Here is a 27,439-nt window from a genome sequence, read left to right on the forward strand (position 1 = left end):
GCTCTAAAATTCAACCTGGTATACAAAGGATCGTGTGGTTATACAAACGATGGCAACCGTTGTATACTGTCATTGAAAGAACCGTGATACCTCGAGTAGAATTTATTCAATGGATTCCCGCTGACCTAGAAGACGATGAGTTCTTTGATCCAAGAATGAACAATTTACTGATTTTGGATGATTTGTTTTCTGAATCAGGCAAAGATAAACGCATTACAGATTTGTTTACGGAGGGTTCCCACCACAGATCTCTCTCCGTGAGTTCTATCAATCAGAATTTGTTTGGTACTAAAGATCCTACACAGAGAAGAAACTGTTATTATTTAGTGTTGTTTAATAACCCAGTAGACAAACAATCAGTCATGACACTGGCTAGACAAATGTATCCTGGTAAAAGTGATATACTTTTAAAACAATTTGCCAAAACTATCAAGTATCCATATGGTCATTTATTGGTGGATTTAAAACCATTTACACAAGAGGATCAGAGGTTAAAATGTATCAGAAAAAATAATCAAAATTCAGAATCCATAAGTCACGTGACCCCCATAGAACCTATAAAAGAAGACAATATCCCAGGATTAATCATTCTGCTGCTGAAATTCATACGGATAACATCGTAAAATACTCAGAATCAAACAAAATAGAGGATAAGTCAGAAAAAATACAGAATAATAAATTAGAAAATAATTTGGAGATAATCATGGAAAATAAAGGACAAGCTTGTGACGATTGTTGTCAATTATTTGACACTATTCATGACGTGCAAAGACATGTCAAAAGCGGGTGGTGTCCCGAAAGCAGGGATCACAAGAAACGAATGCATGAAGAAATAAGCGATAGTGAGCATGAAGAGAACTCCTTAGAAGATAATGAGGCTTACGTAAACTTATGGAAGCGAGCCAGGAAATCAAATGATGAAAAATTCGACAGAATATATAGCAAACTGATTGATGACGGAGAAAAAAGTGACGAAGCACAAGAAATGGCAGAAGAACGTATACAGCCTTACAACGAAAAGGCGTTTTTCAATAATTATACAATGTTAATTGACAATTTTATATTACCACTTAGTAACAATGAACTGCACAGCAACATTATGGCTCAGATAAATAAATTGATTTCAAAAGGTTATAACAAAACTTCAGCCGTGACAAAGGTCTTGAGAAAACATAAGACTGAGTTTGAAAATTTATTTGAGACAGAAATTACTGATGATGAAGAAAGTGACGAGGAAGAAAGTGACAACGATGAGGAGGAGGAATCTGAAAACTAATTTATAGGTACATATAGCTATATTCATTTCATTTATACCCAGGACACATAACAGTAAACATGGCTCCATGGGAGAACTATTTAAAGTCAATATATTTTTACCCAAAACACCCAGCCGCATTTGCTAGGCCACAAAAACTGTACAAAGTTGTAAGAAATGAAGGGAAATTTAATATCGGAATGCACAAAATGCGCAAATTCTTGCATAATCAGTAATCATATAGTTTACACAAACCGGTTAGGAGACGATTCACACGAAATCATGTTGTTAGTGCGGGTAAAGACGATTTATGGATGGCTGGCTTAATCGATATGGTGAAATTTGCTAAATGCAACAACGGTTTCAAATACATTTTGTTAGTGATAGACACATTCTCCAAGTATGTTTGGTTTAGACCACTCAAACAGAACACTGGACAAGATGTTACTGAAGCTTTCAAAGACATCATGGTTGAATCTAGCCGGATACCTTGACGATTATTAACTGACAAAGGTCTTTATAAACTATTACTTTTTATTATTTATATTATGTGTACTTTAAAAATGACAACAGTATTAATATATTTTATACATTTTGTTTGTTTTCAGGTCAGGAGTTTAGAGCCAAGACGGTGCAAGAACTAATGAAGAAACATGACGTAATATATTCACCCACACAAAATGAGACAAAAGCGAGTACATCCGAAAGGGCGATTTTGAGTATAATAACCAGACTCATGCGCTACTTGTCGTACAAAGAAACCAGTACATTTTTATCCATATTATAGGACATCGCCGACAGCTATAACCATACCTATCATAGAACTATTGGAATGAGAGCCGCAGATGTCAAAGACAGTAATCAAGAAGAAGTACGAATATCCACCTACATGGCTCAAAACTCTAAAAACAACAAATCGAATATAAATCTCAAACGCTTCAAATTTAAATTAGGAGATTATGTGCGTATCAGTCATCTAAAAACTATATTTACTAGGGCGTACCATCAAACGTTTTCGGGCGAATTGTTTAAGGTGTATAAACGTTATCACAGAGGTACATTGCCTATCTATCGTCTAAAAGACATGCAACAAGACGAAATCAAAGGCACATTTAATGAAAGCGAGTTACAGAAAGTGGACATTGATCCTAATCAAACATGGAAAATAGAAAAAATATTAAAAAGCCGAGGAAAAGGACGAAATAAACAACTCTTCGTCAAATGGAAAAGTTTCCCGCCTAAATTTAACAGTTGGATAAAAGCTTCGGACTTAAATAAACGTTTTTCAGTTTATGTGTAAAATAATTACTATTGGACTTAAATTAACATTACTTTGTGTGTTTGTGAGTTTATGTGTAAAATATTTACTATCTAAAAAATATTACTCTATTAATTGTATTTACATGTTATAAATTGTACCATGAAAAAAAAGAAAAAAAGTTTGTAAATAAAAGTAAATATGTCAACACCGGCTTGTTTTGCTTAAACCATTATCACTGATATAACAACTTGTCGTCTGCTCTGTTAAACGCTCATAAATAACGTTTAACTACTGTAGCGTTGTAAATTGTTAAACCGTATAATTTAAACCGATGTTGAATCTCCCGCGTGGGCGAAAAATACATCCAATACACTGTATTGTGTTTAGATTGGGTAAAGGATAGTCAATTTTTGTAAAATTGTGAAAAATATAAAGTTTTACCTTTGTCCGTATGAATGGGTTTCGCTCTTTATCTGTCAGTAAAAGGTTTATTGCCTCGATGTGTATCAATCGGTGGTAACAAAACAAGTGAAATTAAATTATTGGAGAAAGGGTTAAATATCTTAAACGGGTAGGTCGACAGCGCATTATTCAGTTTAACAGACTATCGGCGGAAAAATAATGTCGTCTGCTTTATACTGTCATATTTAAACCCAAATTATTGTCTTCCCTACAATGAAAAATTAACTTGCGCAACAGTGCATAAATGGCGCATAAATCACGCCGCGCTTTAATGGTTCCGATTTTGTACTCAAAAAAATGACTACTCACATGATAAATGTTGGAGGAAAGGGTCGCAGCCGAATTATAGCAAAGTCATTGTTCATTGGCGCGCCTATAGTGTAAAGCTTGCACTCTATCGTGCTCTTACATTATGTGTTTATGATACAGATGAAGTCACGTTAGATTGTTTTTACACTAATTAAATATTGTCTTATACTTTATGGACTACATCGCGATTAATGTGATAAAACACATCTCCAATTGAATGATATTTCACCACTCAATTTCTATTATATTATGAAAATACAGGATATTAAAGACACGTTATGTCTTAGATATTTGTTTGGGAAATTGCAAACATGGGTTGTAATCTTTTTTAATTAATGGTTCTAGAGCATGCTTAACAACTGAAGAAACAAGCGCGGTATGTGCTGTTATAATTATGTTAAAACGTAGAAACATGCAAAAGTATCATTTTTTACTTCCATATACAATACTAAATCACTGTAGCTGTACTTATTTACAAACAATAACATAATTCAGGTATTTGGCCAATGGGTTACTTTATTGTAACTTTAACATAACACTTAAATTGAATAAAGATTAAAGGTTTTCTTAGACATAATGGGACATTAGATTTTTTCAAAGAAAGAATCCAAGGACTGTATTTCATAGAATAACAAGACATTCTGTAAAATGATCTAGAGACAAAGTTCGTTTTAAGGAAATGATGTTGCAAGTAACATTAACAGACGACTAAATTTAGTTTTGTAGAAACAATTTGCATAATAAGACATAATTTTGCATTAGTATCTTCACTTATCAACTCATAATTTTTAGAGCTAACTTAATTATTTACAATTGTATGGAATGATGTCAAAATATAAGGAAATTAATAATTCCCACTGCAAACGAAGACTGATTGTAGAGTCAAATAAATAAGACACAAATTTAAATATCTTATTCACGAATTCAATAACAGGAAATCATATAAATTTTGAATAATGCATATATTTATACATAAAGTTAGTATATACATTGTAGTTAGAACTGTCGACAGGAACAGAACGTTAAATAAAATTGTTTAAAGTACGATCTTAAATCATATATCCATTCACATTGTCATGTTCAAGGACAATATTTTTTCTTACAAGAATTTATCAATAATAAATCTCATCATATAATGAGTGGCTGGATTCCTTTCGAAAATTGTATGTAACAAAAAAACATATAAATAAACGCAAGAAATATATTATATTTATTCCAAAATGAGTGTTGCTACCATTTCTAATGTCACTGAAAAATCTTTAAATGCACATTATGCCTAAGAAATCCATATTTTCAAATCTTTAAAAATGTCAAACAAATGTAAAAAATGTTTAAAGATGGATAAAGAGAAAATGTAGATGTTTTAAAACTGAAAAAGCAGCTCTGAACATGCAGTAATGTATCGTTAAGGTAGCAAAATGTAAACAAAGAAGTCTAAGACTCATATACACACTGCTTTTTCACTATAATGATACCAATTGCCAACATAACTCATGATGCAAAAGACCGTTCATGTATATAGTAAATAAGTATATTTTGGACCCTTTAACAAAATATCAAAAATAAAGTTTAACATTTTTTAAGAAATAGAAATGATGGCATTTCTGAGGCACAATGGGCTTTTAAAGCTTTATTGATGATAATAAGAATTTCTAAACCGGAAAATGCAGGTAGATCTATTAATAGCTTGAAATATTTAGAAGTAGAATTTAAACCTGTAACATTATAATTATGCCATTAATATAAGACGAATGCATGGTTTATAGAGGCATGTGGATGACATAAATATAAGTGTGTGGTATCTTTTCGGACGATGCAAGAATTCTTTGATTGGCGATAATGGTATTACTATTCCTTACGTTGGCATACATACATTTGAATTGTTGCATTCTTGTATGTAAATAAATATACATAGAAAAAGGATATATCTAATAGTGTGACAATAAACATGGATTAATAACATTCAGATATAAACATGTCATTAAGATACATATACTTTTGTCGGATATTCTCTTTCCATACAAATCATAATTTTTTTTATTTTTTTATTTTGCAACTGCTATATATTAAATGGTAGTAGAGACGTAGTTGATAATGCCGAATGTTTACGGAACATTCATTGAAAGCTAACATATTCATCGACATTGCATGCCGTTTTATTTTCTGCAATTAATTGCACAGTGTGTGAGATTATATGAAAATCTTCAATAAAGTCGATTTACTGGACAGACGCACGTGATCAAAACTAATGTAAAACTGTCTTTTTAAGAGACTTTATATGATTTCCTGCATTCGTGCATCACTTTATACGATTATTCCTCTTCCACAAATTTTGTCTTTTAGGCATTTGTTCTATCTTGGTGCCAACATATTTGGCTTCCACACTTATATATTACATTTTACTATATTTCAAACGTTGCCCATTTGTATTAAAGGAACATTATACCCTTTAAGCAGAAATGCTTTCATTTTCATGTCGCATGTGATTTAAGTATTTATTGATGTCCTGATATAACTTCAAAAGAATTTTTTTAACCACATTTTACTTCTGTTACATTTTGACACTTTGAAAGGCCAAAGTTAATTTCTTTTGTATAGAAGCTTTTTATGTTTCCGCGTCCTGTTATAGCTTCCAAAGAATAATTTAGTAGCCGATTATTTGAAACAAATTTTACTTTGTTGCTATTAAACAATTTTAAACAGTCAAAGTGATTTAGTATTTTCAATGAAAATTAAAACAGTAGCTTGTTTACATTTTGCTACTTTTATGAGAAATACTGGTAATTACACAATCAGCGCTATTTTCTAAATACAATTAGGATCTAAGATGGTCTAAACCGTTTCACATTAAGTTTACAACAATGAAAAAAAAATAATTAAGCAATCTATATATTAATTATCATCAGAGAGTTTTTAAGTATATGTATGTTTTCTATTATCAACAGAGTATTGATTTATATTGTAACCTTATCGTCAAACGAGTGTTATAAACCTTGTACTATATAACAACTTCAACGCTGAAGTGGGTCAATACGTTTACAGCGTATTTATTAGGTACGTCATACATAGCTGTGCTACATAATGACCTATAAATAAAATATCGTGTGTACACTTTAATGTTACCTGTAAAGTTGTTTGTATTTTACATTTATGTGCTGCATTTTGACCTATCTGCAGCTGGCTATGCGTTGGGTAGATAGTTAACTTTGTGAAGAGTAAAAATTTCATTCGAAGTGGGACTATTTGTTCAGGTAAATGCTTATACAATTGATAAATCGATTTTCAATCAGATTAATTATCACAAACTTCTGTAACAAATAAATTTATGCATTGTAATTCACATTGCCGATTTTTCCCGCATAAATTTGACTCCAATACTGTTCTTTTTTAAATTTTATTTGTGTTTATTTAAAATTAAGGACATGAAAACACTTAAAGATCCTAAATGTTGTAATTAAGGATGTAACAATACTAACGTAAAAATTTTTATGTGTATATAATTATTCTTTTGAAACAATTTTCAAACATTCAAGAATATGTTAAATATGTACAGCAAATGTTTATACGCATTATAAGTAATCATTGAAATATATGCATTCATTTCTTATTGAAAAAAATCGGCTAAATACTTTTTCGAAAATAAGTTTTCAATTACCTCCCTTTATTTGCATGAAATGTAAATTTGGTAATATCTTTACAAATAATGCTTCTTGGAACTTACAATATTAATAAATTTTCATTTGAGCATTATATTTATGATATAAAACCATAAAAAATGAGTTACAGGATCCTTAAACGATTGTATTCTTTGTGGTGTATTATTTTGTCACACTTATGATAATCAAGATTTATTGCAGATTTATCGATTAATTAACGGTTGAGCATGATTCAGGAATTTCTGTTGTCGGGATCGATAGGGACGACATTCCTCGTTGCTATAGTAACGGGACTTGTTGTGTATTGGTTGATACAGAAATGGAAGTACAAATACCCGCCCGGTCCAATAGCTTTTCCCCTCATTGGAAACATGATGCGTAAGTACCTATCATTATATAGCACAGTGCCGAGTAATGTGATTTCTTTGTGATCTGATTGGTACAGAAAATTATGCATATCCAAATTCTATCTAATAGTAGGTAATAGTATCTTTCATAACATTTTAATTATTTTTTTCTATTTTTTATTGTAAAAAAGCGAAATACTCGTATGAGCGCATTCTGTATTCTATATACATAGAATTGTTTGGGGCAAAGTCGTTTATTTCTTCGTAAAATAAAAATGCATTACAGTACGGTAAATATACTACATGGACAGCCACACGCAAATAGTCAAGTGATAAAGGCACCGTAATTAGGTATATACTATTTAAACAGCTTTTATAAAGCAACTTTGTCTCATGAATTTTTTTTAAATTTATGTAAAAATAAATATTGTGTAGTGAACAAAGAAAGTAATTTACACATTGCAAACGGCATCTATAACTTGGGCCAAACTACACTGTATGCAAAAATTGCCCTTACTGCGTTAGTCACGCAGTACAAATGTAATGTTATATATAATTGCAAAAAACAGGCTTTTATCGCATATAGCATGTGCAATATACAGTCTTAGTACATGTTTCTCAAGTTTAATTTTTTGAAATATTTTGGCTCATATGGAGGCATGCAGCTTTAAAGAAACTAGTTAATGTATCAATACACATCTTACTATATATAATACTCTACGTACCGTTTATTAACCACTTGCTATCATATAATTTTATATTTGTAGAAGTTGACTTGAAGACATTACATGAACAAGCATTTGAGTGGTCGAAGAAATATGGTCCAGTCGTGTCAATCAGATTAGGTAAGGTAAACCCTCACCGCTGTGGGGTTCGAATCCCGACAGGGACTTTGGATTATTTCATGTGAGGAAGCTCTTCAAGCTAGCTTACTGAACGTCGGTGATTTTACCCAGGTGTCCTTTCGTGTCTGAAAAAATGTGCGGTATCGCACCGATATATCGTCTATTTGTTTTCTATCAAGGGCAAGTAACTTTGCAAAATAACTTTCGCACAATTATCCCCGCTTGTTCTATTTTGCTTTTTTTTTCAATAAATACCCAGTACAGTGCCGGAGACGTGTTGACTCCACAGTCCATGGAGAGATCTTGTTTTGTATATATTTTGCAAGTGTCTAATGTCATTTATAAGCTCCACTTTTAAAAGAAAAAAAGTTGATCTATTGTCATGACCCTCTTGTCGGCGTAGGTTAACCTTTTTGATAACGTACATTTTCTCAGACAGTCTTCAAACTTGGTATACATGTTTATTGTCATTAAAGGGCGCCATTTCAAAAGGCCAGATAATCCTAAAACTTGTTTATGCAAGGCAATTTCAACTTAGATTGTTAGCCCTTGTTAACCTTTTTACTTAGATCCCCTTTTAGGGAACTATCAGAACTGTTCACTTTTAAATTGATAAACATGTTAACTTTCGAAATATGACACCATTTCAGAAGGGCAGATAATCCTAAAAATCATAGTTATGCCCCTTTTGTCTTCCTTCTTTAACTTGGAATATTTGCCTTTTTACTAAAAAACACGTTAAAGGTATTCACTTCAGACTTGAAATGTTTGTTGATTTTACCCCCTTTTCTATGTTGCTTTTTTCCAGCACTTAGGAAAGTGGACAGCGCTGTCCGCGGACAAGTCTTGTTTCACATAGTGCTGGTGTGTTAGTGATTACATGTATAATTTTATCATTTATTTTATACACGTGCTGGTTTTAATTGAATGGTTTTATTAACATACATGTATTAATGTTTTATTTTGCATTTTACAAAATGATATTCCATGAAGTTATAATAGTATAATATAATATATCTTAATTCAAGGTCCTATGCCGCTTGTATATGTCAACACAATAGATACAGCCTTGGAGGTTTTGGTTAAAAAATCAACAGACTTCGCTTCGAGAAGGAGTATTCCATCTAGTAAGTATAATATATATTTCTTTTTTCAAGTAAAAATTTTTATTTCTCCTTTTCAGGGACAACATGACAGGGGTGAGGTCACAACATGAAATAACAGACATTTAGGTTTAAAATGGGTAATTTACATAAAATTTTAAAAGGGTTTGCTAACGAAAACTTAATAAAAATTATTTCATTTTAAAGGGGAAGTTTATATAAGTCAATTCAATTTGGAGAGTCAAAACTTTTCTGTTTTTTAAAAAACAATATGACTGTAAATTCCCTAAAACCCCCAAAAATAAAAAAGATTTTAAAATGTAAACATACGTATGTTTTTTTACTATTAGGAATTTAATAAAAACATATAGTATATTTTTTGACATATTAGGCAAAAAAGAAGAATATATTTTTTATGTAGTAAAAAATTGGCTTTAAAATTTTAAGATCCAAAAGTGTAGCATTAGTTTTTTTTGACGAAACCAGGTTTTCTGAGTTTTCCTTTTTAATTTTTTTCATGGCTTTTCCCTTTTCCCGTATAGAAAAAGCAGCACCATTAATTTTTAATGTTTTCACATTTTTGTTAAACTTTTTACATTCTTGTTAAAACCAATTGTTTTCCCGTGGGGGGTTCAAACCCCGAGGGGACTTTGGTTCTTTCAGTGAGGAAGCTATCTAGCTATTCTACGGATTGTTTCTAAAAATTTGATAAATAATCCCGGGATTGAAATGGGTTTAGGGGCCCTCGTATGGCCAATACATTGGGGTGTGGAGTGTGTCGGTGTGCGAAACCCAATTTTAGCATTCTTTAGCTCAATAAAAAAGCATCGAGAGTTTTATCCCCTCTTCAAAAACCTTTGAATTAAATCTAAGGGTAAATTAAACCCTCTTTGCTGTTCGGGGCATCTGTGAGTAAATTTTTAAAAAATACAATTTGCCGGAAAGGGTGGTATAAAACCCTTTTTTGCAAAGGGGTGTGTCCTCGCAGCGGCAGAAAAGATTGTCGCAAAGGGTGGAAAAAATATGGCGTTTTTGTTTTCCGCGCGTGAATTATGTCAAAAAAAAAATTTTACTTTTTAAAGTCCCTGATATTTTTTTAAATAAACAAACTAACTAACGAATAAACAAAAAGGGTAACAAAAACAAAATAGGAACAGAACAATTAATAAATGAATAAAAAAAACAACAAAGAATCACAAAAAAGATGAAAGAAAAAACTAAGAGATCTTCAAACAACCCAGCATCAGTCCATGCATCGTTGTAAAGAGAAATTATTATAATTAATATAATGAAGTTTATTTTTCCCAACCCTTTACTTTCGTTTTCATCTTATCTATCTCTAAACATTGGTTAATCGTATTGCAAACAAAACTTAGTTTGTAGTTATTTTTAAAGGCCCTAAATATGTCACAGAGACCGTTAATTAATTTTGTATGAAAAAAATCTGAAAATCTTTTTTCCCTATTTTTTTTGTTGTTCATTTAAATTCCAAAAAACTATATCTTTGGACGTTAACTGCCCTTTTTTTGCTTCTATTGCCCCCGGAATAAGTCTTTTAGAATTTAAAATTTTTTAAAGGGAAGTCTACTATTTTGTTTTCATGGGGCTTTTGGTCAATAAAAAATTATTCCTAAACTTTTTTGTTTATGTGGCCTTTTAAATCCGTTAATCAAAAAAGAAAATTATTACTAGGAATGTCTAAAAAAAAATGTTATCTGTTTTTAAAAAAAAAGTTCATAATTTTAAAAATTATAATTAAAAATACTATGTTTGGTTGGTAAAATACTGGAATTTTTTAAATCAGTAAATCTTTGAAAAGTTTTTTGAAAAGCGAAAAATATATTTTAACCTTTTCCGGAAAAATTTTATTCCGTCTATAAATATGTGGTGTAAAAAAGACTGGGAAACAGTTTTAACTTTTAACAGGCCAGGGCCCGTCTGGAATATGCCAAAATACGACACAAGGTTTATAAAATTATTTCATAATATATAGCTTTATACCCATTAAAAGTGTACAGTGCACATACTTAAAATTTTTAATTTAGTTGAGAAGAAACTGTTGTTCTATAGTTGAGAAGAAAGCTGGACTTTAGATTTAACAGATTTTATAAAATAGAACCCAAATTTAAGCGCTTTACAGGCCGAATCGCCCAAACGTTTGTATATTATAGTTATAAAGACTGACACTTATACGAGTATTGCATGGTCTTTGTATCATCTTGTCTCATTCTTTACAGACAATATTTGCAAGGAGACGCCTTAGAGCACAGAATCTTTGATGCTGTAGAAACGGCGTTTGTTGAAATTGACAAAATTTCCGGCCAATTCGAACCCAGAGCAGTACATAACTTTTGTTTCCAACATCACTGACAAGTCTTTGCTTTGGCGGAAAGTAAGTGGTGGGTTAAAAAGCAAATAATTTTTGGTTTTTAAATTTAGCCCGGGGATTAGAAGTAAATTTTAAAAAGGGGTTTGGGAAGGCGGGGGTGTTGGGCTTTTCGGCTTTTGGGAAAACATATTACAAAAATCGTCCCCAAAGTCATTGTACAGTTTCTTTAGAAATGGGTAAAAAGTCAAAAAATGTTTTTGTTTTTTTTTTTTTGTGTTTTTATTTCAAAATGAAAGTTTTATATCGAAATTTTTAAAAGGGGGGGATAAAAATAAGCGAAATCCCAAGGCGGGGGTTTAGGTTAATTTATTTTCCCCAACCCCCACCTTTTGTGGGCCGCGCATGAGAACTGTTGAGAATTGTTGAAATTGTCTGGGGAAAGGTTGCAAGTCGGTCCTTTCCCCGAAGGAGTTCAAAATGACCCCCCAGCGGGAAGGTAGTGGCTTCGATTTAAAACGATTTAACCACTCGGCCACGGACGCCACATTCAAACAGATAAAACAAATACTGTTCATATTATTATTCCTCTGAAATATGCCTGTAATTTCTGTATATTCTTTAATAATTACTACCAATTATGCCTGACTCCTAGAGTAGAAAAGTAGAGAAATATTTCCGTTTAATGAAATGTTTGTTCTGGTCTTTTTAGATATGATTTCAAAGATAAAGAAGTGAGTTATATTCTGAAAGCCGATGACGACATAAACGACAAATTTGGAAGGGGCATCTTGGAGGATTTTGTACCAGGCTTGAAATATGTGTATAAGACCCAGGCCTTTAAAGAGCTAGAGGTGTTTACGAATGAAGTGATCGAAGGGTTTATAAGAAGAAAATACAAGGAGGCGGAGTCAACTTTTAACAAAGGTAAGTGCAGTAAGAAAAGAAGGTGGAGTCAACATGTAAAAATGTTAAAGCATATAAACAAGGAGGCGAAGTCAACATTTAACAAAGTAAGGTGCATATAGGGAATAAGGTGAAGTCAAGTATACTTAATATGTAATTATAGTGAATTAGTATTCTGTATAGAAGTCAAAATACAAGTACTTCTTTGTTTACATTTTGCCACCTTTACGACACAAAGCTGCATGTTCAGCGCTATTTTTTTCCAGTTGTAAATATCAAAATATATGCTCTTAAACGTATGCTTGATATTTCTAAAGACGGAAAAAATAAATTTCTAAGACATAATGACTATACCTTTGATATAAAGAACTTTTTTTTGATAGATGAAATGCGACATCTTTCGGACAATTTGATCCTTGCTCGCATGGAGGCGGAACAGGAGGAGGGAAAAGACGCACTCTTAGGACTAGATGAAGATCACCTTGTTCAAACGCTTACTGATATATTCTTTGGTATGCATCGTTGAGAACACCGTTTTTTGTTTGCTTATAATTGAAAATTGAAATAAGGTGCTTCTTAAAAATATAATTTAAAGCTTAATTTGATTAGTTTATATCCAATCAAGGTAAACATGTAAGAGGAAGACATTTTTTTGTAATCTAGATCATTTTAAAAGAGTTGCTCTAGATTATAGATTTTGCTTTATACTCGATTTTATATTTTGTATTTTAGCTGGCATAGACACATCCCGATTTACACTCAGGTTTGCCCTGTTACACATGGTGGCATTTCCGGATATACAAGGAAAGGTTCAAGAAGAAATAGATAATGCTGTTGGTTAGTAAAATACATTTGTCTACCAAAGCAGTCTGCAAGTTAAAAGTCGGTCACTGTGCAGTATCAACTCAAAGGCGCATTCCGCGTATTTTGATTTGGAACAATTAATCCTTAAAAAAAATTGTGATTTGTTCTTTTTGAAAATTTTGAGCTCAAAACTGCCTTCGCCAATCAATTATAGTGTTGAGATTTTCCTTCATTTAAACAAAGAAAATACAAACTCGTTTTCGTTAAACACTTCAGATATATATTATATATTATTATTACTACTGTAAAATTGAGCTCGAGAATAAAGATATCACTTAAAATATCAAAGGTAGTACATTGCTTCTTCAGGGAAGGACAGATTACCAGGAGTTGCAGACCGCCCTAATCTGGGTTATACGGAAGCTGTGTTACACGAAAGTATGCGTCTTGCAAGCGTAGTCCCATCAGGAGTTTTCCATCAAGCGTCTTGTGATACAGAATTGTGTAAGTACATTGTACAATGTTCGCAGTAAATTGCGCTTGGAACAAAAATTTCGGAAAGTCCACCCTGCATTGTTGCTTAACTTTATTTTTATTACTTTTTTAAAAGCAATGGGTTAACTTATGAATCGTTAAATATTTTTCTTTTTGTTGACGAGGGCCAAAATGTTTTCAAAATGAGTAGCTGAAATGTGAAAGGTATTTTGTTTGGCAGTGTATTCTTCTTATTATAAGGCTTTTCATAACAATTATTAGCCTAAAATATTATGACTTACACACACACAAATAAACAAAATGAATAAACATTACAAAAACACTTCATTGTATAAAGTGACAATTAGAGCGATCGTAAATTTCCTATCTGCAGATGACTTTGATTACAACCATCCTACACTAGTAATATAGTACTTTCATAATAAAATTGTAGGTGGTGTGTAAATATACATAGAACGTCATGATACCTTTAATGAGCATGATAACATGCAAAAACTAAAGCCGGTGTATTAACATAAGGGAATGTTTCCAATAACTAAGGACACAAACCACTCTTGTCGAGCGAAAGCCTTTCACCGACATGATTTCACCGACCGTTTGTGTGCCTTAAAACGTTACATGCATAATGTTTTTAATGTGCAATAACAAAGTTGGTGAATTAATATAAGGGAATTTTTCCCACATATAAGGACACAAACCACTCTTGGCGGTGAGCTAGCATTTCACCGACAGGGTTTGTGAGCTTTAAAACGTTACATACATAATGATTATTCAGCGATTCAGCGAGAAAAAAGAAATGTCCGATCCACTGGACATTGAGAAATGATTCATTACTAAATTGGTATAATGTGTTCCAGAATGTGGTTTTCAAAGACCTTTAACAAAAGAGTCCTTGTACAACAACATTCATGAGGAAAAGCATCATCTGTATCAAAATTTGCATTTGCATGTCTCAATTTATTAAACAAGCTTCTTTTCGCTGCTTATTGAATTCAATTACCACAAAGTTCCGTTAAAACTCCTACGCTAGTTACATGAACTTTCAGAACATTTATTTCATAATTCAGAAAAGGTGCTATTTGGCTTAGTTATTAGGGCAGTCTGCTTTGTGAAAAATAATAAGTGCATAACATCAGTTCTAAGCATATTTTTATAACATATCAAACAAATTAAATGCTAATTATTGAGTGTCATGCATGCCCTTTTTATTTATCGCAGCAAAGATGTTTATACAATCATTATATTGTTTCTGTTACTAATTCATTATAATATAAAAATAATTATAATTATGCATTTATCTATTTATTCAGCCGGTTACCGAATTCCTAAAGGAACCAACATAGCCATCAATCACTGGGCGCTTCACCATGACCCAAGCGCCTGGGATGACGTTGATCGATTTATTCCAGAACGATATTTAGGGGAAGATGGAAAGCTAGGACCTAAGCCAAAGAACTGGCTGCCATTTTCGGCAGGAACACGAGTATGTCTCGGAGAATTTGTTGCCAAACCAGAGCTTCATTTAATCTTCGCGAGTTTAATGCAGCGCTATAAATGGAAAATGGAGTCTGGGTTATGTGCAGATATCACCCCTGTTGGGTCAGCTTTTTCTCTGGGTTGTAAGCCCTACAAAGTCATTGCTAAGAGGAGAATTTAATTGACTGAAGCAAACGTTTTTTCAATATAGGGTTACTTTAACAATGCTATTAAAAATAACAAAGACCCGGCATTTTTATGGAAAAATTTAAAGGACGTTTCAAATCTAAATACAAAAAGGTTGTATTACATTGCCAGACAGACTAGTGACAGGTAATAAAGAAATTTACGGAAATGTAAATATTATAAATGAATTAAACAAGTATTTTGTCAATATCTCGAATGTCATACAGAAAACAAAGTTTTCAAATACAAATTTTTCAAACTTGAAAGAAACATTAGACCAAAAGCTAATATATCATGAATTTAATATTGAATTAATTACACCGTTTGAAGTAAAACTAATTATTGAAAAACTGAATGTTAAAAAATCTACAGGATTAGATGGAATTGGGCCAAACATCATTAAATATTGTGGAGATTATATTACACCAATAATTGCATCAATTATCAATAATAGTATTAAATCTAATATTTTCCCAGATGATTTCAAAAGAGCTAGAGTTATACCTATTTTTAAATCGGGGGATAAGAATGAAGCAAATAACTATCGACCGATATCAATTTTGTCAACTATATCCAAAATATTTGAGCGCCATATTGCCAAACAAATACACTCATTCTTTGAAAAAACGAACATAATTCATAATAAACAATCAGGATTTCGTAAAAAATCATTCATGTAATACTGCACTCATTAGTTTAATAGATACTTGGTTAAAAGATGTTGACAGTGGAAAAAATATCGGGACTGCATTCTTAGACTTAAAGAAAGCCTTTGATTTGGTTGACCATGAAATACTTTTGCATAAACTTAAACTTTATATCATTTTTCTGAAAATGCCGTTAAGTTTTTTAAGTCATATCTTTCTAACAGAATACAACTGGTTACGATAGGTAATCTTCAATCTCAGACAATGAAAATAATTTCCGGTGTTCCACAAGGCTCAATATTTGGACCTTTATTATTTCTAATATACATAAATGACATAGCCTTCATTGGTAATGATATAAAAATTGATTTATACGCAGACGATTCTACTCTTTATGAGTCCGGAGAAAATATGTATATCAAAAGTAGAAATAAAACTTCAAGATCATTTAAATAACGTTGACAAATGATGCAAAATAAATAATATGGCCTTAAATCCAGATAAATCAAAATGTATGGTAATAGGAACAAGACAAAAAGTAAATATTATGAGAAAATTGTATCTTAAGATAAATGAAATAGCTCTTGAAAATGTAACTGATCAAAAAGTCTTGGGTATCTGCATAGATAACAACTTAAAATGGTACTTGCAAATTGACAATGTTTGTAAAAAACTTAACGGAAAAATTGCCTTATTGACAAGATATCGTATTTTTGCACTTTGACATGAAATTATTGTTTTACAATGCATATATATTGCCCATTATGGACTACTGTTGTATTATATGGGGTAAAGGAAACACAAACTACATAAATAATGTTTGTAAATTACAAAAACGAATTGCTAAAATCATTTTACAGCAACCACAAAGATCTCCGTCAATAAATCTATTCGAAACTCTTAACTGGTTACCGTTCCTTGACAGATGTAAATACCACCCGGCGGTGCTTGTTTTTAAAACTTTAAATAACATGGCACCGACTTATATGACAGAACTGATGACTTTATCCGACAACAAAATATGTAACTTAAGATCTAGGTCACGAAAAGATATTGTATTATGGACAAGACCTAAAACAAACTATATTAAAGACACATTTTCTTATTATGGCATGAACATTTGGAACAATATACCTTTAAATATTCGTAATGTTAATAACCTTAAATGTTTTAAAGAGAAATACAAAGCATATCTTGATGTTCATATGAATGAATAAGTGAGTGAGTGAGTGAATGAATGAATGAATGAATGAATTATTTAATTAATTAATTAATTAATTAATTAATTAATTAATAAATGAACGAACGAATGAACGAACGAACGAATGATGCAATATACGTATATGTTAAAACAAATTGTTGAGTGTCTGTCGAAAGTATATGAGTTGTAATATTCTAAATATTACATATTATATTCATTTTTCTACCTATGCATGTCCTGTTGTTGTTGTTGTTGTTTTCTATTTCAGAAAGCCACATTGGAAATAAGATATATATGATTGTTATTGTATGTTCTTAATGTGTAACCTTCTTTAAATAAAGATATTATTATTATTATTATTATTATTATTATTATCATTATTATTATTAGTTGAATATATCATGAAAGATAAATATTATAATAAAAAGGTATTAATTTAAATTATATTCAGTAGAAGACCTGTTTCAGTTGTATAATTATAATTTTTAGCATGTCGAAAAATATTCGTATACACTGTTATATATGTAAATTCAATTTATTTGCTCCTTATTAACGCGTCGAAATTATATTATTTACATAAATATCAAAATGTTATTTGGTTTATATTTCAACTTCTCTTATATTATAATCTTATGTAACACGAGGCTAAAGACCAACAAGAGGTATTCTCCAAAACGCAGTCCCTACAATATCCTGAATCAACGGCAAACGAAAGGACACCAAACGGGAAGGGGAAACAAATGAGGAGGAGGAGCTTAATTAGATTATTATAATTAGGGCAGAGCAACAATGAAAGAAAGGGATTGGTAGATACCTACCGAGTCAATAATACATATTATAATATATACAAGGGAAATTACGAGGGACGCAAACACATAACGTACATAACTCTTGGCAACCCATAATGAAAAGAACTTTATGGCTGAATCTAATGAATACGCACTTAAATAGTTTAATATATGAACTATGTAAATTACAAATACCGAATATAAACCAAGAGTTGTCTGTACTAACCGCTAGTTTATTACGATCTATAGTCTTATTTTCAAAATGTTGCACCAATGAAAAGCTTATGATCTTAGTATTGTATCAATATAAACGCATTTTTGACACCAACGGCATTTAACTTAACACTTGTTGGCCATTTTGCATTTGATATTTAAAGAACGATATGCAGCCCGTTATATAAAAAATGACGTCTGCTACTCCCCTCTCCCCTGAATGATTCTAGAGTAAAATTTGTTACATGTATTCTAGCCCGAGCTGTTGGGCGTGACCGAGTCTTTAACATTGTACAATTTTGCCGTTTTTTGGGGTTCGTTGAGGTTACCATTTTCTTTATCTTACCTGATATTAAGCTATAAAACAGGAAAGGTAAAATGTGTTACAAAAAAACACTTTTTGTCCAAAAACTGTGCAAACATGATCTTTTTTTCCAGATATTTTTAATGCAACTGTTAGAAACGTAATGTACTGTTACAAGTAACAAGTTCAATGCAATTTCAAACTAAGCAAGTACCATGACAAATTTTTTGTCATAAAAAAGTTACAAAATGTGAGGAAAATAGTATTTCGACTTTCACACAAAATACTTAATCACTGAATATCTACTACAGTACTTGTTATTGTCAAAAAGCAACAGAGGCAAACGTAGGAGGACCTTTTTGGAACACATGTAACAATAAATTCTTTGGAGAAATTAATATATTTATGGACATATCGGGCCTCAAGAAAACGATAGTATTGCCATAAATTTATTTACATGAAATCGTTGCATTTGTTTCAAATTTGACGTATTTCATAATTATGTGGACAAAGGTTTCTTCATAGTAATATATATATATGATATTTACTGTTTCATACTATGGTTCAAATAAAGGGTGTCTAAGATCATTCAAGAAATTGATTAGGAACAAATCAGCCTTTTTATTAATGACTTATTTAATTATCAAGCAGTTACAACAAGAAGTTTCCTGCTTGGATCAGGATAAATGATCGGGTAATCAAACGAATGAGTTCTCGATTTTTGCACAGTTAATTTAAAATGTTCCTTAAATCGTGACTAATAAAGGAAATATAAACGTTTACATGATCTCGTTTACACTGAAATACTGTATTTATTATTTACACAAACATGCTGTAAATAGATAATGGATATTTTAACATTGAATTAGAAGGAACTTGAATGAGATCCAAAACCATCAAAACATGATATTTGACTTTCTTACATAAACAAGAATACCCCTATAAAAGTAAGAAAGATTACAACGCTTTCCTATTAAAAAAATGAAGAAAAAATCTCAGTGGAAACCCTTTTATCTATCTTTTAAGGGTATTAAGCAATACCAAACCTTTCCTATAATAAACAGTATTGCATGAAATAAATTTATTTAATAATCATAAAGATAAATATTGGTATTATCAATTAACACAACTCAGTGCAAAAACTTCAAAATGTATAAATATTCAGTTTTATTACTAGTATTCATGTTTTCTAGATAAGTTTCAGCTTGAGTTGATTTCTACTCAAACTGTATGCATACAATGTTTGCAATTAAATACTATATAAATATGTTTATAAAAGCATTCAAACTTAATTGATATTGTCAGTGGTATCACGCAACTGGTTCTAACAATTTGTCAAATGGAGATCTATTAGACATACCGATTTAGGTAAGACGTTATTCGTGTCATCATTAAACCTATATAGAGTTGCCTAATCAGCAACGACGTTAACATGTGAATCAGATTTGAAAAACGGGATTAGGACCTATTCTTGCGTGAGTCTTACTTTATAGTGTTTATTGGTATCATATATATGAGTTTTGAATGATTATTATAACAATATTTTAGATGTAATGAATGAAATTGAAGGAACTTAACATCGAACGTGGTTTGTATTCGAGCATTATTTTGTATCGTTCATTTCATTATAAGAAATGTTCATAATTTAAGAAGAAGTAATCAATTTCTATCGAAAATGTTAATACTCACTTTCGATTGATTTTTCCCGCAATATCAGCTTCACACATAATTGCCAAAATCAACTTAAATTAAACTTTCAAATTGCAGAAATGTCCTAGACTAAGTTGTATCATTCTGATGGTAGTACAAATAAAAAAATATAATTTTATATTTTACAAATACGAATAAATATTGCTATTAATTATTCGACAATCTGAACGGATAAAATTGTATTGGATTAGAATCTCTTCACCTATACATTAATCATAAATTTATTTCATAAAAATAATCTTTAAAAGGTTCATATTATGTAAGGTATACAGTCATGTACTTGGCTAAAGTAAATTTGTATTTTAGTGATACAGGTGAAGCTAAACATACAACAATCTTACACAAATATGGTTTCTTTTATTTTGGTTTGGGTAAATTATTTTATCTGTGGAAGTACCCGGGAACTTTTTGTGATTTATTCAACCCCTCTTGAAATTTTTTTTATGATCCGAAAAGCCCCCGAGGTTAATTCCTCAAAACCCATTAAAAACTTAAAATAAGTTGAAAAAAGATACCCAGAAGAAAAAGTTTTCCCATACTTTTTTATTTAGTTTTAAATTGAAAAATGCTACGACATTGTAAAATTTCTCTGCAATGAATAATAATTATTTTTTGTTCTTCTTAATATAAAGAATTCGCTTACTCCATTATGCATAAAATAGACACAATTGAAAACAAAAAATGTAGTTTAATAAAACTGCATCAAAATTATACGGTGATTTCATTACCTGCAAGCTTGACTTTGTTATGTATAAGAAACATAGAAACAAGTAGGATGAATTTATTCAGTGATAATATCAGTATGACCGTCTCAAGGATATCTGTCAAGTTTTACTATTAAACATTTTGTGGAGGTATCTCATGAAATAATGATATATGACACCCCACTATATTGTATAAACGTTTTTTAAAAGGATTGTAAAATGTAAAAGTATAAGCATGTGCATAATAAATGCTGCAGAATCTAATCATAAGGTACTTAGAATAGACTTTTTTGTTTATAGTTTCAGCACTTTGTTTTAGGAGTTGTTTTATGATGCTTAAAATTAGGAAAAGTGTCATTTTTTTGCAATTACAAAAACATAATTAACTATTTTACAATAACGTTATCAAGTTTATAAATTTTACTCTTTCTCAATCTATTTTAAACATAATTATCGTCTCTGTACACACTTGAATGGTTTACAGTAAATTTGTTTTTGTCCTGTGTAAATAAGTGTCCCTTTATATTTCGCTTCGACTGAAAGGTTTTTAAGGTTTTATGAAGTGTAAAAACAAGAAATCTGCATTACATTTATTTAATAATAATATAAGTGGATATGTAATGTCTTGTAAATGTTGTAGTATTGTAGTTTGTGTAAGGATTAAGTCCTCTTTGTGCGTGTTTAAACGAAGGCGTGTTAAGCTATACCCGTTTTCAGATCAAATGAAATTATGGATAAAATGCAATATCATCATAAAAGAATAGTTTTCATTTTTTGAAATACATCAAAATGGCATCATGCTCACTTTTCCGCTATGTCAAGTTAACTTGAATAGTAATATATTTAAACAGATTGGCTATTTTAATGTGAATTAATAATGGAAACTGTGTATGATATAATATTGAAAAAGAAACACCTAAATTATAAAAATACTGTCCCGTTATTTTATAACAATTGAACGTAACCGAAACCAATATTTATAGAAATAATTACATTAAAAAGATTGTGGTAAAATGTTATTTTCATTTTGACATGTACTTACCATTTACACTTGAATGCCACTTTATTGAATTTCATACAATTTTATAAATAATCATTGATATCTTGAATAGACTGGACTTCATTCAGCTGTGAAGTAAACTTTTTGACATCATTAACTTTACACTTGTCAAATTTGACATCATATGATGGGTTATTGCTTTACTTTTTTTAAATTTTAGCTTTCCCCCAATTAAAAAGGCAAAATTCAACTAGCGAACCCGGGTCCGTTTGCAAAACCCAAAATTTCAAAAATAAAACGTAAGCAATATAATGGGAAAACATAAAAAAACATATAACAAATGTATTCAGCTTTTGTGAAGCACAAAATTTGGGTTAATAATTGTATGCAATTCTCTAGCAATTTATTATATTTTAGAACGTGATAGTTTATTAATAATTAATAGTCAGGTTATAGAAATTTATGTGTTGTATGATTTTTTTTCCATTGATATTATACAATGTTTGTTTTAGTAGCTAGGTAAAATTTCTTACTTAACAAAAGTAAGTACTAAGACAAAAGTACCAATGCAATGATCTTTTTTTCACATTATGCATTTAAGATGTTTACGTTTGTGCCGATAATAATATGAGTTACTCTAATATATATAATATATGCTTTAAATCATATTGACATAATGATTTATTGACAACAGTTCAGAGAATTTTCTTGCAGGAATTAATACTGTATAAATCATTACAGCATCGTCATCTAAAAAAACATACTTAAAGATAATCTAATTGTATTTCGATTGTTCAATTTATGTATGGAAGCTGGTTTAATCATATAGTCGTATCTTTTGAGAGCGTTGTTTAAGAGCTATTTATTACGTTGGATAAGTTTACAATTTTTTTCTCAAGTGTCTGTTGAATAGGGCCACTTTGACCAGCTTATGCAATGCTTTCATCTATCATGATGAAATATTATTTTTATTCTTAACATTTAATGATGATAAAAGATGCAACGACTTGTAACTGATACCACTATTCTGAACAAAATATGTAATGCCGACGTTGAATAATCTAGCATTTACCTAAAGTATGTAATCTATGCATTTTGTTCATGCCATTTAGTAGGGACTGAAATTAATATGCTTGTTAATTTGTTTGTTATTATTATTTATTACACTTTATTTCCCATTTTCATAGATTTTAACATAATAGAAGAAAAAAAAACATATATATATAAATGTACAATCACTATCATTACAAGTTATACAATAATTCAACATAGCAAATATAGGTCATGGTGTAAACATAGGTTAAGCACATAAATTTATATGCATCATAATATAATTTATACATATTTACATGTGTAACAAAAGATGCTGCATGTGATATATATATATATATTTATATATATAATTTATTGTCTAGAATTCCATTTAAAATTAGTGCTTTAACGAAACGAAAACAAAAACACTCAAAAATGGATTAACATCTAGGTACGCTTATTGTTTGATATGACACAATTTGTGAAATATATATTTCAGTTAGTTTCTCTGACAGTAAACTTGTTGCCTACAACAAGTTTTATATAAGCAAACGACTGGAATAAAAAGGAGTGGTACTCGTTTGGGTTTATTGCACATGTGTTTAAAAGAAGAGATCCCATCATAGCGTCAAGTTTTAAAGGATTTGAAAGATTATGGTATGTCTTGGTATAATATTGATATTTACAATGGAATTGAGTTGATCAAAAAAGTGTGATCTTTCATTGTTGTTTAGATGGACATTCTTAACATATATGTGTCAATATATCACTTGTTTGAACGTTACATTTTAAACACATCTGGATTTTTAAGAAATGATACACTTGCCCATAATTTTGCAATGTACATACACAAAGTCAACTCCTGAGCATTACGTGGTATTTCGTAAATTATAGCAGGTTTAAGGTCCAGATGTAATCTTCTGGAACGAATAAAGTCTTCATCTTTCAAAGATATTTTTTCTCCATTCAAAACTGTAAACGATTTAACAGCTTTTTTTAACAATTATTTTCCACATCCATTTAGATGCAAAACGACCAACTTTTGGCATAGTTGTATAAGTAATCTGTTAAATTATATTTTCTTAGAATTCTAAATATATCTGGAATGAATCCTTTCTGAATAGTGAAATTTCCATTTATAAACAGCTGTAATCTAAGATCGAAAATTTGTCTTGCCAGTAGATATGTTGGTGTTGTGCATAGTTTTTCGAGAAAAAGTAATTTTCTTTTGTCAATATTTGACTCCATTGATGACCAACCAAGCATACTTAGTGCGATGTCCGTTCTTGTTCTTTGACTGAAATTTTGTATACGTTTGGCACAGAATCTAACAAACTTTTCTTCGATATTTGAATCATTCAATGTCATGCTATTCCATAGTTCACAGCCGTAACAGAGCATTACCATATCTATTAAAGTAACATATTTTGTGATATTTTTCCTCTATCATTTGTATAATTAAATATTAAATTATCATACATACTAATGCACACGACCGAACCGTATCGAGACGACGGTGTCATAGAAACTATTAAGATATCAATTATGTACGTCGTCATTGCATAATGCATATCTATGTAAAATATTTTACAAAGATAATAAAAGAATAGGAGATACAATTTTCTATCATGAACCTGTCTTTATAACTGTATCATAGTGACTATATCTGCAGTGATGTGGTATAAAGACAAATGAATGATAAAGTTATCATGCAAAAATGTTTAAAGGAATAGGAATGGATGGATTGATGTCTGTCTAATATAAATATTCATCATTTAAAAAGAGGAACCATGACAGTTTTCCTATTGACATCAACCCTATAAGAGAGAAATTCGTGTTTTAAGACACTATTTTTTACTTGAGAAATAAGTTCATGGGCGCCGCCATTTTGGCGTTCTGTCATTCTCGCGAGACAGACGAGACTGAGATTGTGACGTGTAATACCCACTTCCGGTATAGGTGTACACGCTGGTACAACTGAAATAAATCTTGATGAAGAACTTATTAATTTTATTGCGTACATTATATATTATTTATGAAAACATCATATTATGGAACTGAATTGCTTTAATTAATTAATTGAAGACGCCGCGACATTAATTATTATTTCTCCGATATTCAAGCTTGCTGATGATCCCACCACATGATTTAAGCAATGACTGCTTAATTTTCAAAGATAAACCATAAATTTAATTTGGGTACTATGAGAAACTTCTTCAAATTGACGATATATCCTTTTATTTTGTACTTAATTTTCGCTAGACAAGCTGTCCAAATAGGGTACATCGCCGGTCATGTATCTTTTTTTCAGGTAAAATATCAACTAAATCCAATATATATCTACATACCAAATTCCTTTCCCCGACAGAAACGCATTTCTACTACCGTAAATTTAATCCAATAAAACAAAAAATCATAAATCTACTTAATATTTAAAATGATTATTGGTAACTGAAAAAAATGTGTTGCTATTTTATGACGTACTGTAATTTACTACAGTATAATTTGACAGGTGTGGAACCTAATTCCCCCTAAGGTCATTCAGTTCACTGATGAAGCGTAAAAAAATAGATGTCTATTTCGTCATTAGAATATTTGACAAGGGTGATTAACCAATCAGGGCAACATTGTGCATGATCAAAAGGTCTGTCAGCACAGAGGCATACAAGGAGCAATAAAAATCGTCAGTACACAGTGGGACAGGAGCACTTGGTGCAAATTAGGAACAATTAAAATGGACAATGCGCAGTAATAGACATAAGTAGTAAGAACCAGCAATTGTGTGAATAAATTATGCAAATTAGACTTTTGAGCAGCCAATAAAAATGATTTGCCTGCAGTTAATATTAGGCTACGATTACAATGCGCAGCATCATACGTTGACAGACATGTTAACAATTTACTTTTCAAAAGAGTTGCTTATATTTTTGAAATGTGTACATCAATTATAACATATGTTCACACCTTTAAATTTGAAAGTCAGAATCAAACTGCAAAAATTTAATTATATGTACTATTAAGAACACGTTTTAGTACTTTTTTTTTATAATAGAAGTGGCTAGCGTACGGGCCCGTACGGCTAGCCAAAAGTTTTAGCCGTACGTGAGTCACGTACGACTAGCAAGGACACGCTGTATTGGCTAGCCTACGGCACTTTTCAAAATTTTATGGAAGTCGAAAATGCATATGTTATTTTATGACTTTAAGCGAGGATTTTAACCAAGAAACAGCATTAATTGTCTTTGAATGTTAACTTTTTAGAGATTAATCGCCTTGATCGCTATATATATCGATCTTTGTCATCGCAAGATGTCGAGAAAAAAATAGCCTTTCCTTGCATTTACACCAATTGAAATAGTTTACAAAATTTTGATAATAATCCTTTTTTGTTTCATTAAGTTTAATTTTCGACACCTTTTATATGAAAAAAACAACAAACACTGAAAATGATTGTTGTAAGGCTCTTGATAATTGCGACAATTACCGACGGTACTGTATAGAAGTTTGTCCATCAAGGAAAGTTTGCATGTTCCGTGAAAGGCATTCTAAAATTCTATTGTCAGTCCCTGGATAGGTTTTAATCAAGGCTAATTAATTGATTGACTGTGCTTTTATGTTCGATATTTATCTACTGTTTTCAAAATTATATATTAATTATTTTTGCATTTCACCGTTTTTTTTTTCATTCAATGTTCTTTTTATTTATTTATTCCACTCCGATCATTTTTTATTCGATCCATGTGCTTAAAATTAACAAAAATGATTTAATAATTCATACAAATAAAACAACAAATGATAAGCATGAAAATCAACAATTTTATAACGTTTGACTTCCATATAATTTTGAAAAGTGCCGTACGGCTAGTAGACAATACGTACAGTGCGTCCTGGCTAGTCGTTCGTGACTCACGTACGGCTAGAACTTTTGGCTAGCCGTACGTTTCTTTATTTTTTTTTTATTTTTTTTTTGATATTGTTACGTATTTTGAACCATAAAAAATCTCCTCTACACCTCCTGTGAAAATTAAATTGTCTGGTCACTAATTAATATTTCCTTATGATTCAACTAGATTTATCATGAATCTAAAGATGTGGGGAAATGACATCACGCGCACCTGTTTTTGTACGGTCAATACACAAACATGGCCGCGCTTGCTGATTTGTAGAAATCGGTGATTTAGCGATTTAAATTTTGTTATCATTCGTTTAATATTATTATTTGGCGGCAGAAAATTTGCAGACTTATTATTTATAGTATTATTTTTCTGAAATCAAGTTTTTATTCTAACCTTGTCTTTCCCTTTAATATCATCGCATTGTTCAAATTAGATTTTCCCCAAATTCGATTCCCAAATATAATAACCTGTAGTACTTTGGTCAACAATTGTTGTGATGTGTTTGCATAATAA

At 30.8% G+C, this 27,439-nt stretch overlaps 3 protein-coding genes across 3 annotated transcripts; all 3 read left to right on the forward strand.

Moving 5' to 3' along the window:
• The first annotated feature begins 1,335 nt into the window (after positions 1-1,335).
• On the forward strand, positions 1,336-2,555 carry LOC132718357 (uncharacterized). Its single transcript, XM_060702058.1, has 2 exons — positions 1,336-1,425; positions 2,043-2,555. The coding sequence occupies exons 1-2, from the start codon at positions 1,336-1,338 to the stop codon at positions 2,553-2,555; spliced, it is 603 nt and encodes a 200-aa protein (XP_060558041.1).
• A 3,821-nt stretch (positions 2,556-6,376) lies between these two features.
• On the forward strand, positions 6,377-11,558 carry LOC132718359 (cytochrome P450 2K6-like). Its single transcript, XM_060702060.1, has 5 exons — positions 6,377-6,538; positions 7,145-7,321; positions 8,058-8,135; positions 9,164-9,262; positions 11,476-11,558. The coding sequence occupies exons 2-5, from the start codon at positions 7,171-7,173 to the stop codon at positions 11,499-11,501; spliced, it is 354 nt and encodes a 117-aa protein (XP_060558043.1). The 5' UTR covers positions 6,377-6,538; positions 7,145-7,170; the 3' UTR covers positions 11,502-11,558.
• A 52-nt stretch (positions 11,559-11,610) lies between these two features.
• Positions 11,611-17,868, forward strand: LOC132718358 (steroid 17-alpha-hydroxylase/17,20 lyase-like). Its single transcript, XM_060702059.1, has 6 exons — positions 11,611-11,630; positions 12,277-12,491; positions 12,854-12,982; positions 13,203-13,307; positions 13,644-13,778; positions 15,080-17,868. Exons 3-6 carry the CDS (start codon positions 12,859-12,861, stop codon positions 15,424-15,426), a joined length of 711 nt encoding a protein of 236 aa, XP_060558042.1. The 5' UTR covers positions 11,611-11,630; positions 12,277-12,491; positions 12,854-12,858; the 3' UTR covers positions 15,427-17,868.
• Positions 17,869-27,439: the final 9,571 nt, after the last annotated feature.

The sequence above is a fragment of the Ruditapes philippinarum genome, unplaced genomic scaffold (assembly GCF_026571515.1).
Source record: "Ruditapes philippinarum isolate M1 unplaced genomic scaffold, ASM2657151v2 ctg9825_1_1_1_1, whole genome shotgun sequence".
Classification (NCBI taxonomy): domain Eukaryota; kingdom Metazoa; phylum Mollusca; class Bivalvia; order Venerida; family Veneridae; genus Ruditapes; species Ruditapes philippinarum.

What these genes read in the sequence shown, in the direction of transcription:
- LOC132718357 (XM_060702058.1), top strand. Translation starts at nt 1,336, where the DNA reads ATGGCTCCATGGGAGAACTATTTAAAGTCAATATATTTTTACCCAAAA. An exon ending in CACAAAAACTGTACAAAGTT is followed by an intron (nt 1,426 to 2,042) that starts GTAAGAAATGAA and finishes TCCATATTATAG; the next exon opens with GACATCGCCGACAGCTATAA.
- LOC132718359 (XM_060702060.1), top strand. Translation starts at nt 7,171, where the DNA reads ATGATTCAGGAATTTCTGTTGTCGGGATCGATAGGGACGACATTCCTC. An exon ending in CCTCATTGGAAACATGATGC is followed by an intron (nt 7,322 to 8,057) that starts GTAAGTACCTAT and finishes TTATATTTGTAG; the next exon opens with AAGTTGACTTGAAGACATTA. An exon ending in GAGAAGGAGTATTCCATCTA is followed by an intron (nt 9,263 to 11,475) that starts GTAAGTATAATA and finishes CATTCTTTACAG; the next exon opens with ACAATATTTGCAAGGAGACG.
- LOC132718358 (XM_060702059.1), top strand. Translation starts at nt 12,859, where the DNA reads ATGCGACATCTTTCGGACAATTTGATCCTTGCTCGCATGGAGGCGGAA. An exon ending in GCTTACTGATATATTCTTTG is followed by an intron (nt 12,983 to 13,202) that starts GTATGCATCGTT and finishes TTTGTATTTTAG; the next exon opens with CTGGCATAGACACATCCCGA. An exon ending in AGAAATAGATAATGCTGTTG is followed by an intron (nt 13,308 to 13,643) that starts GTTAGTAAAATA and finishes TTGCTTCTTCAG; the next exon opens with GGAAGGACAGATTACCAGGA.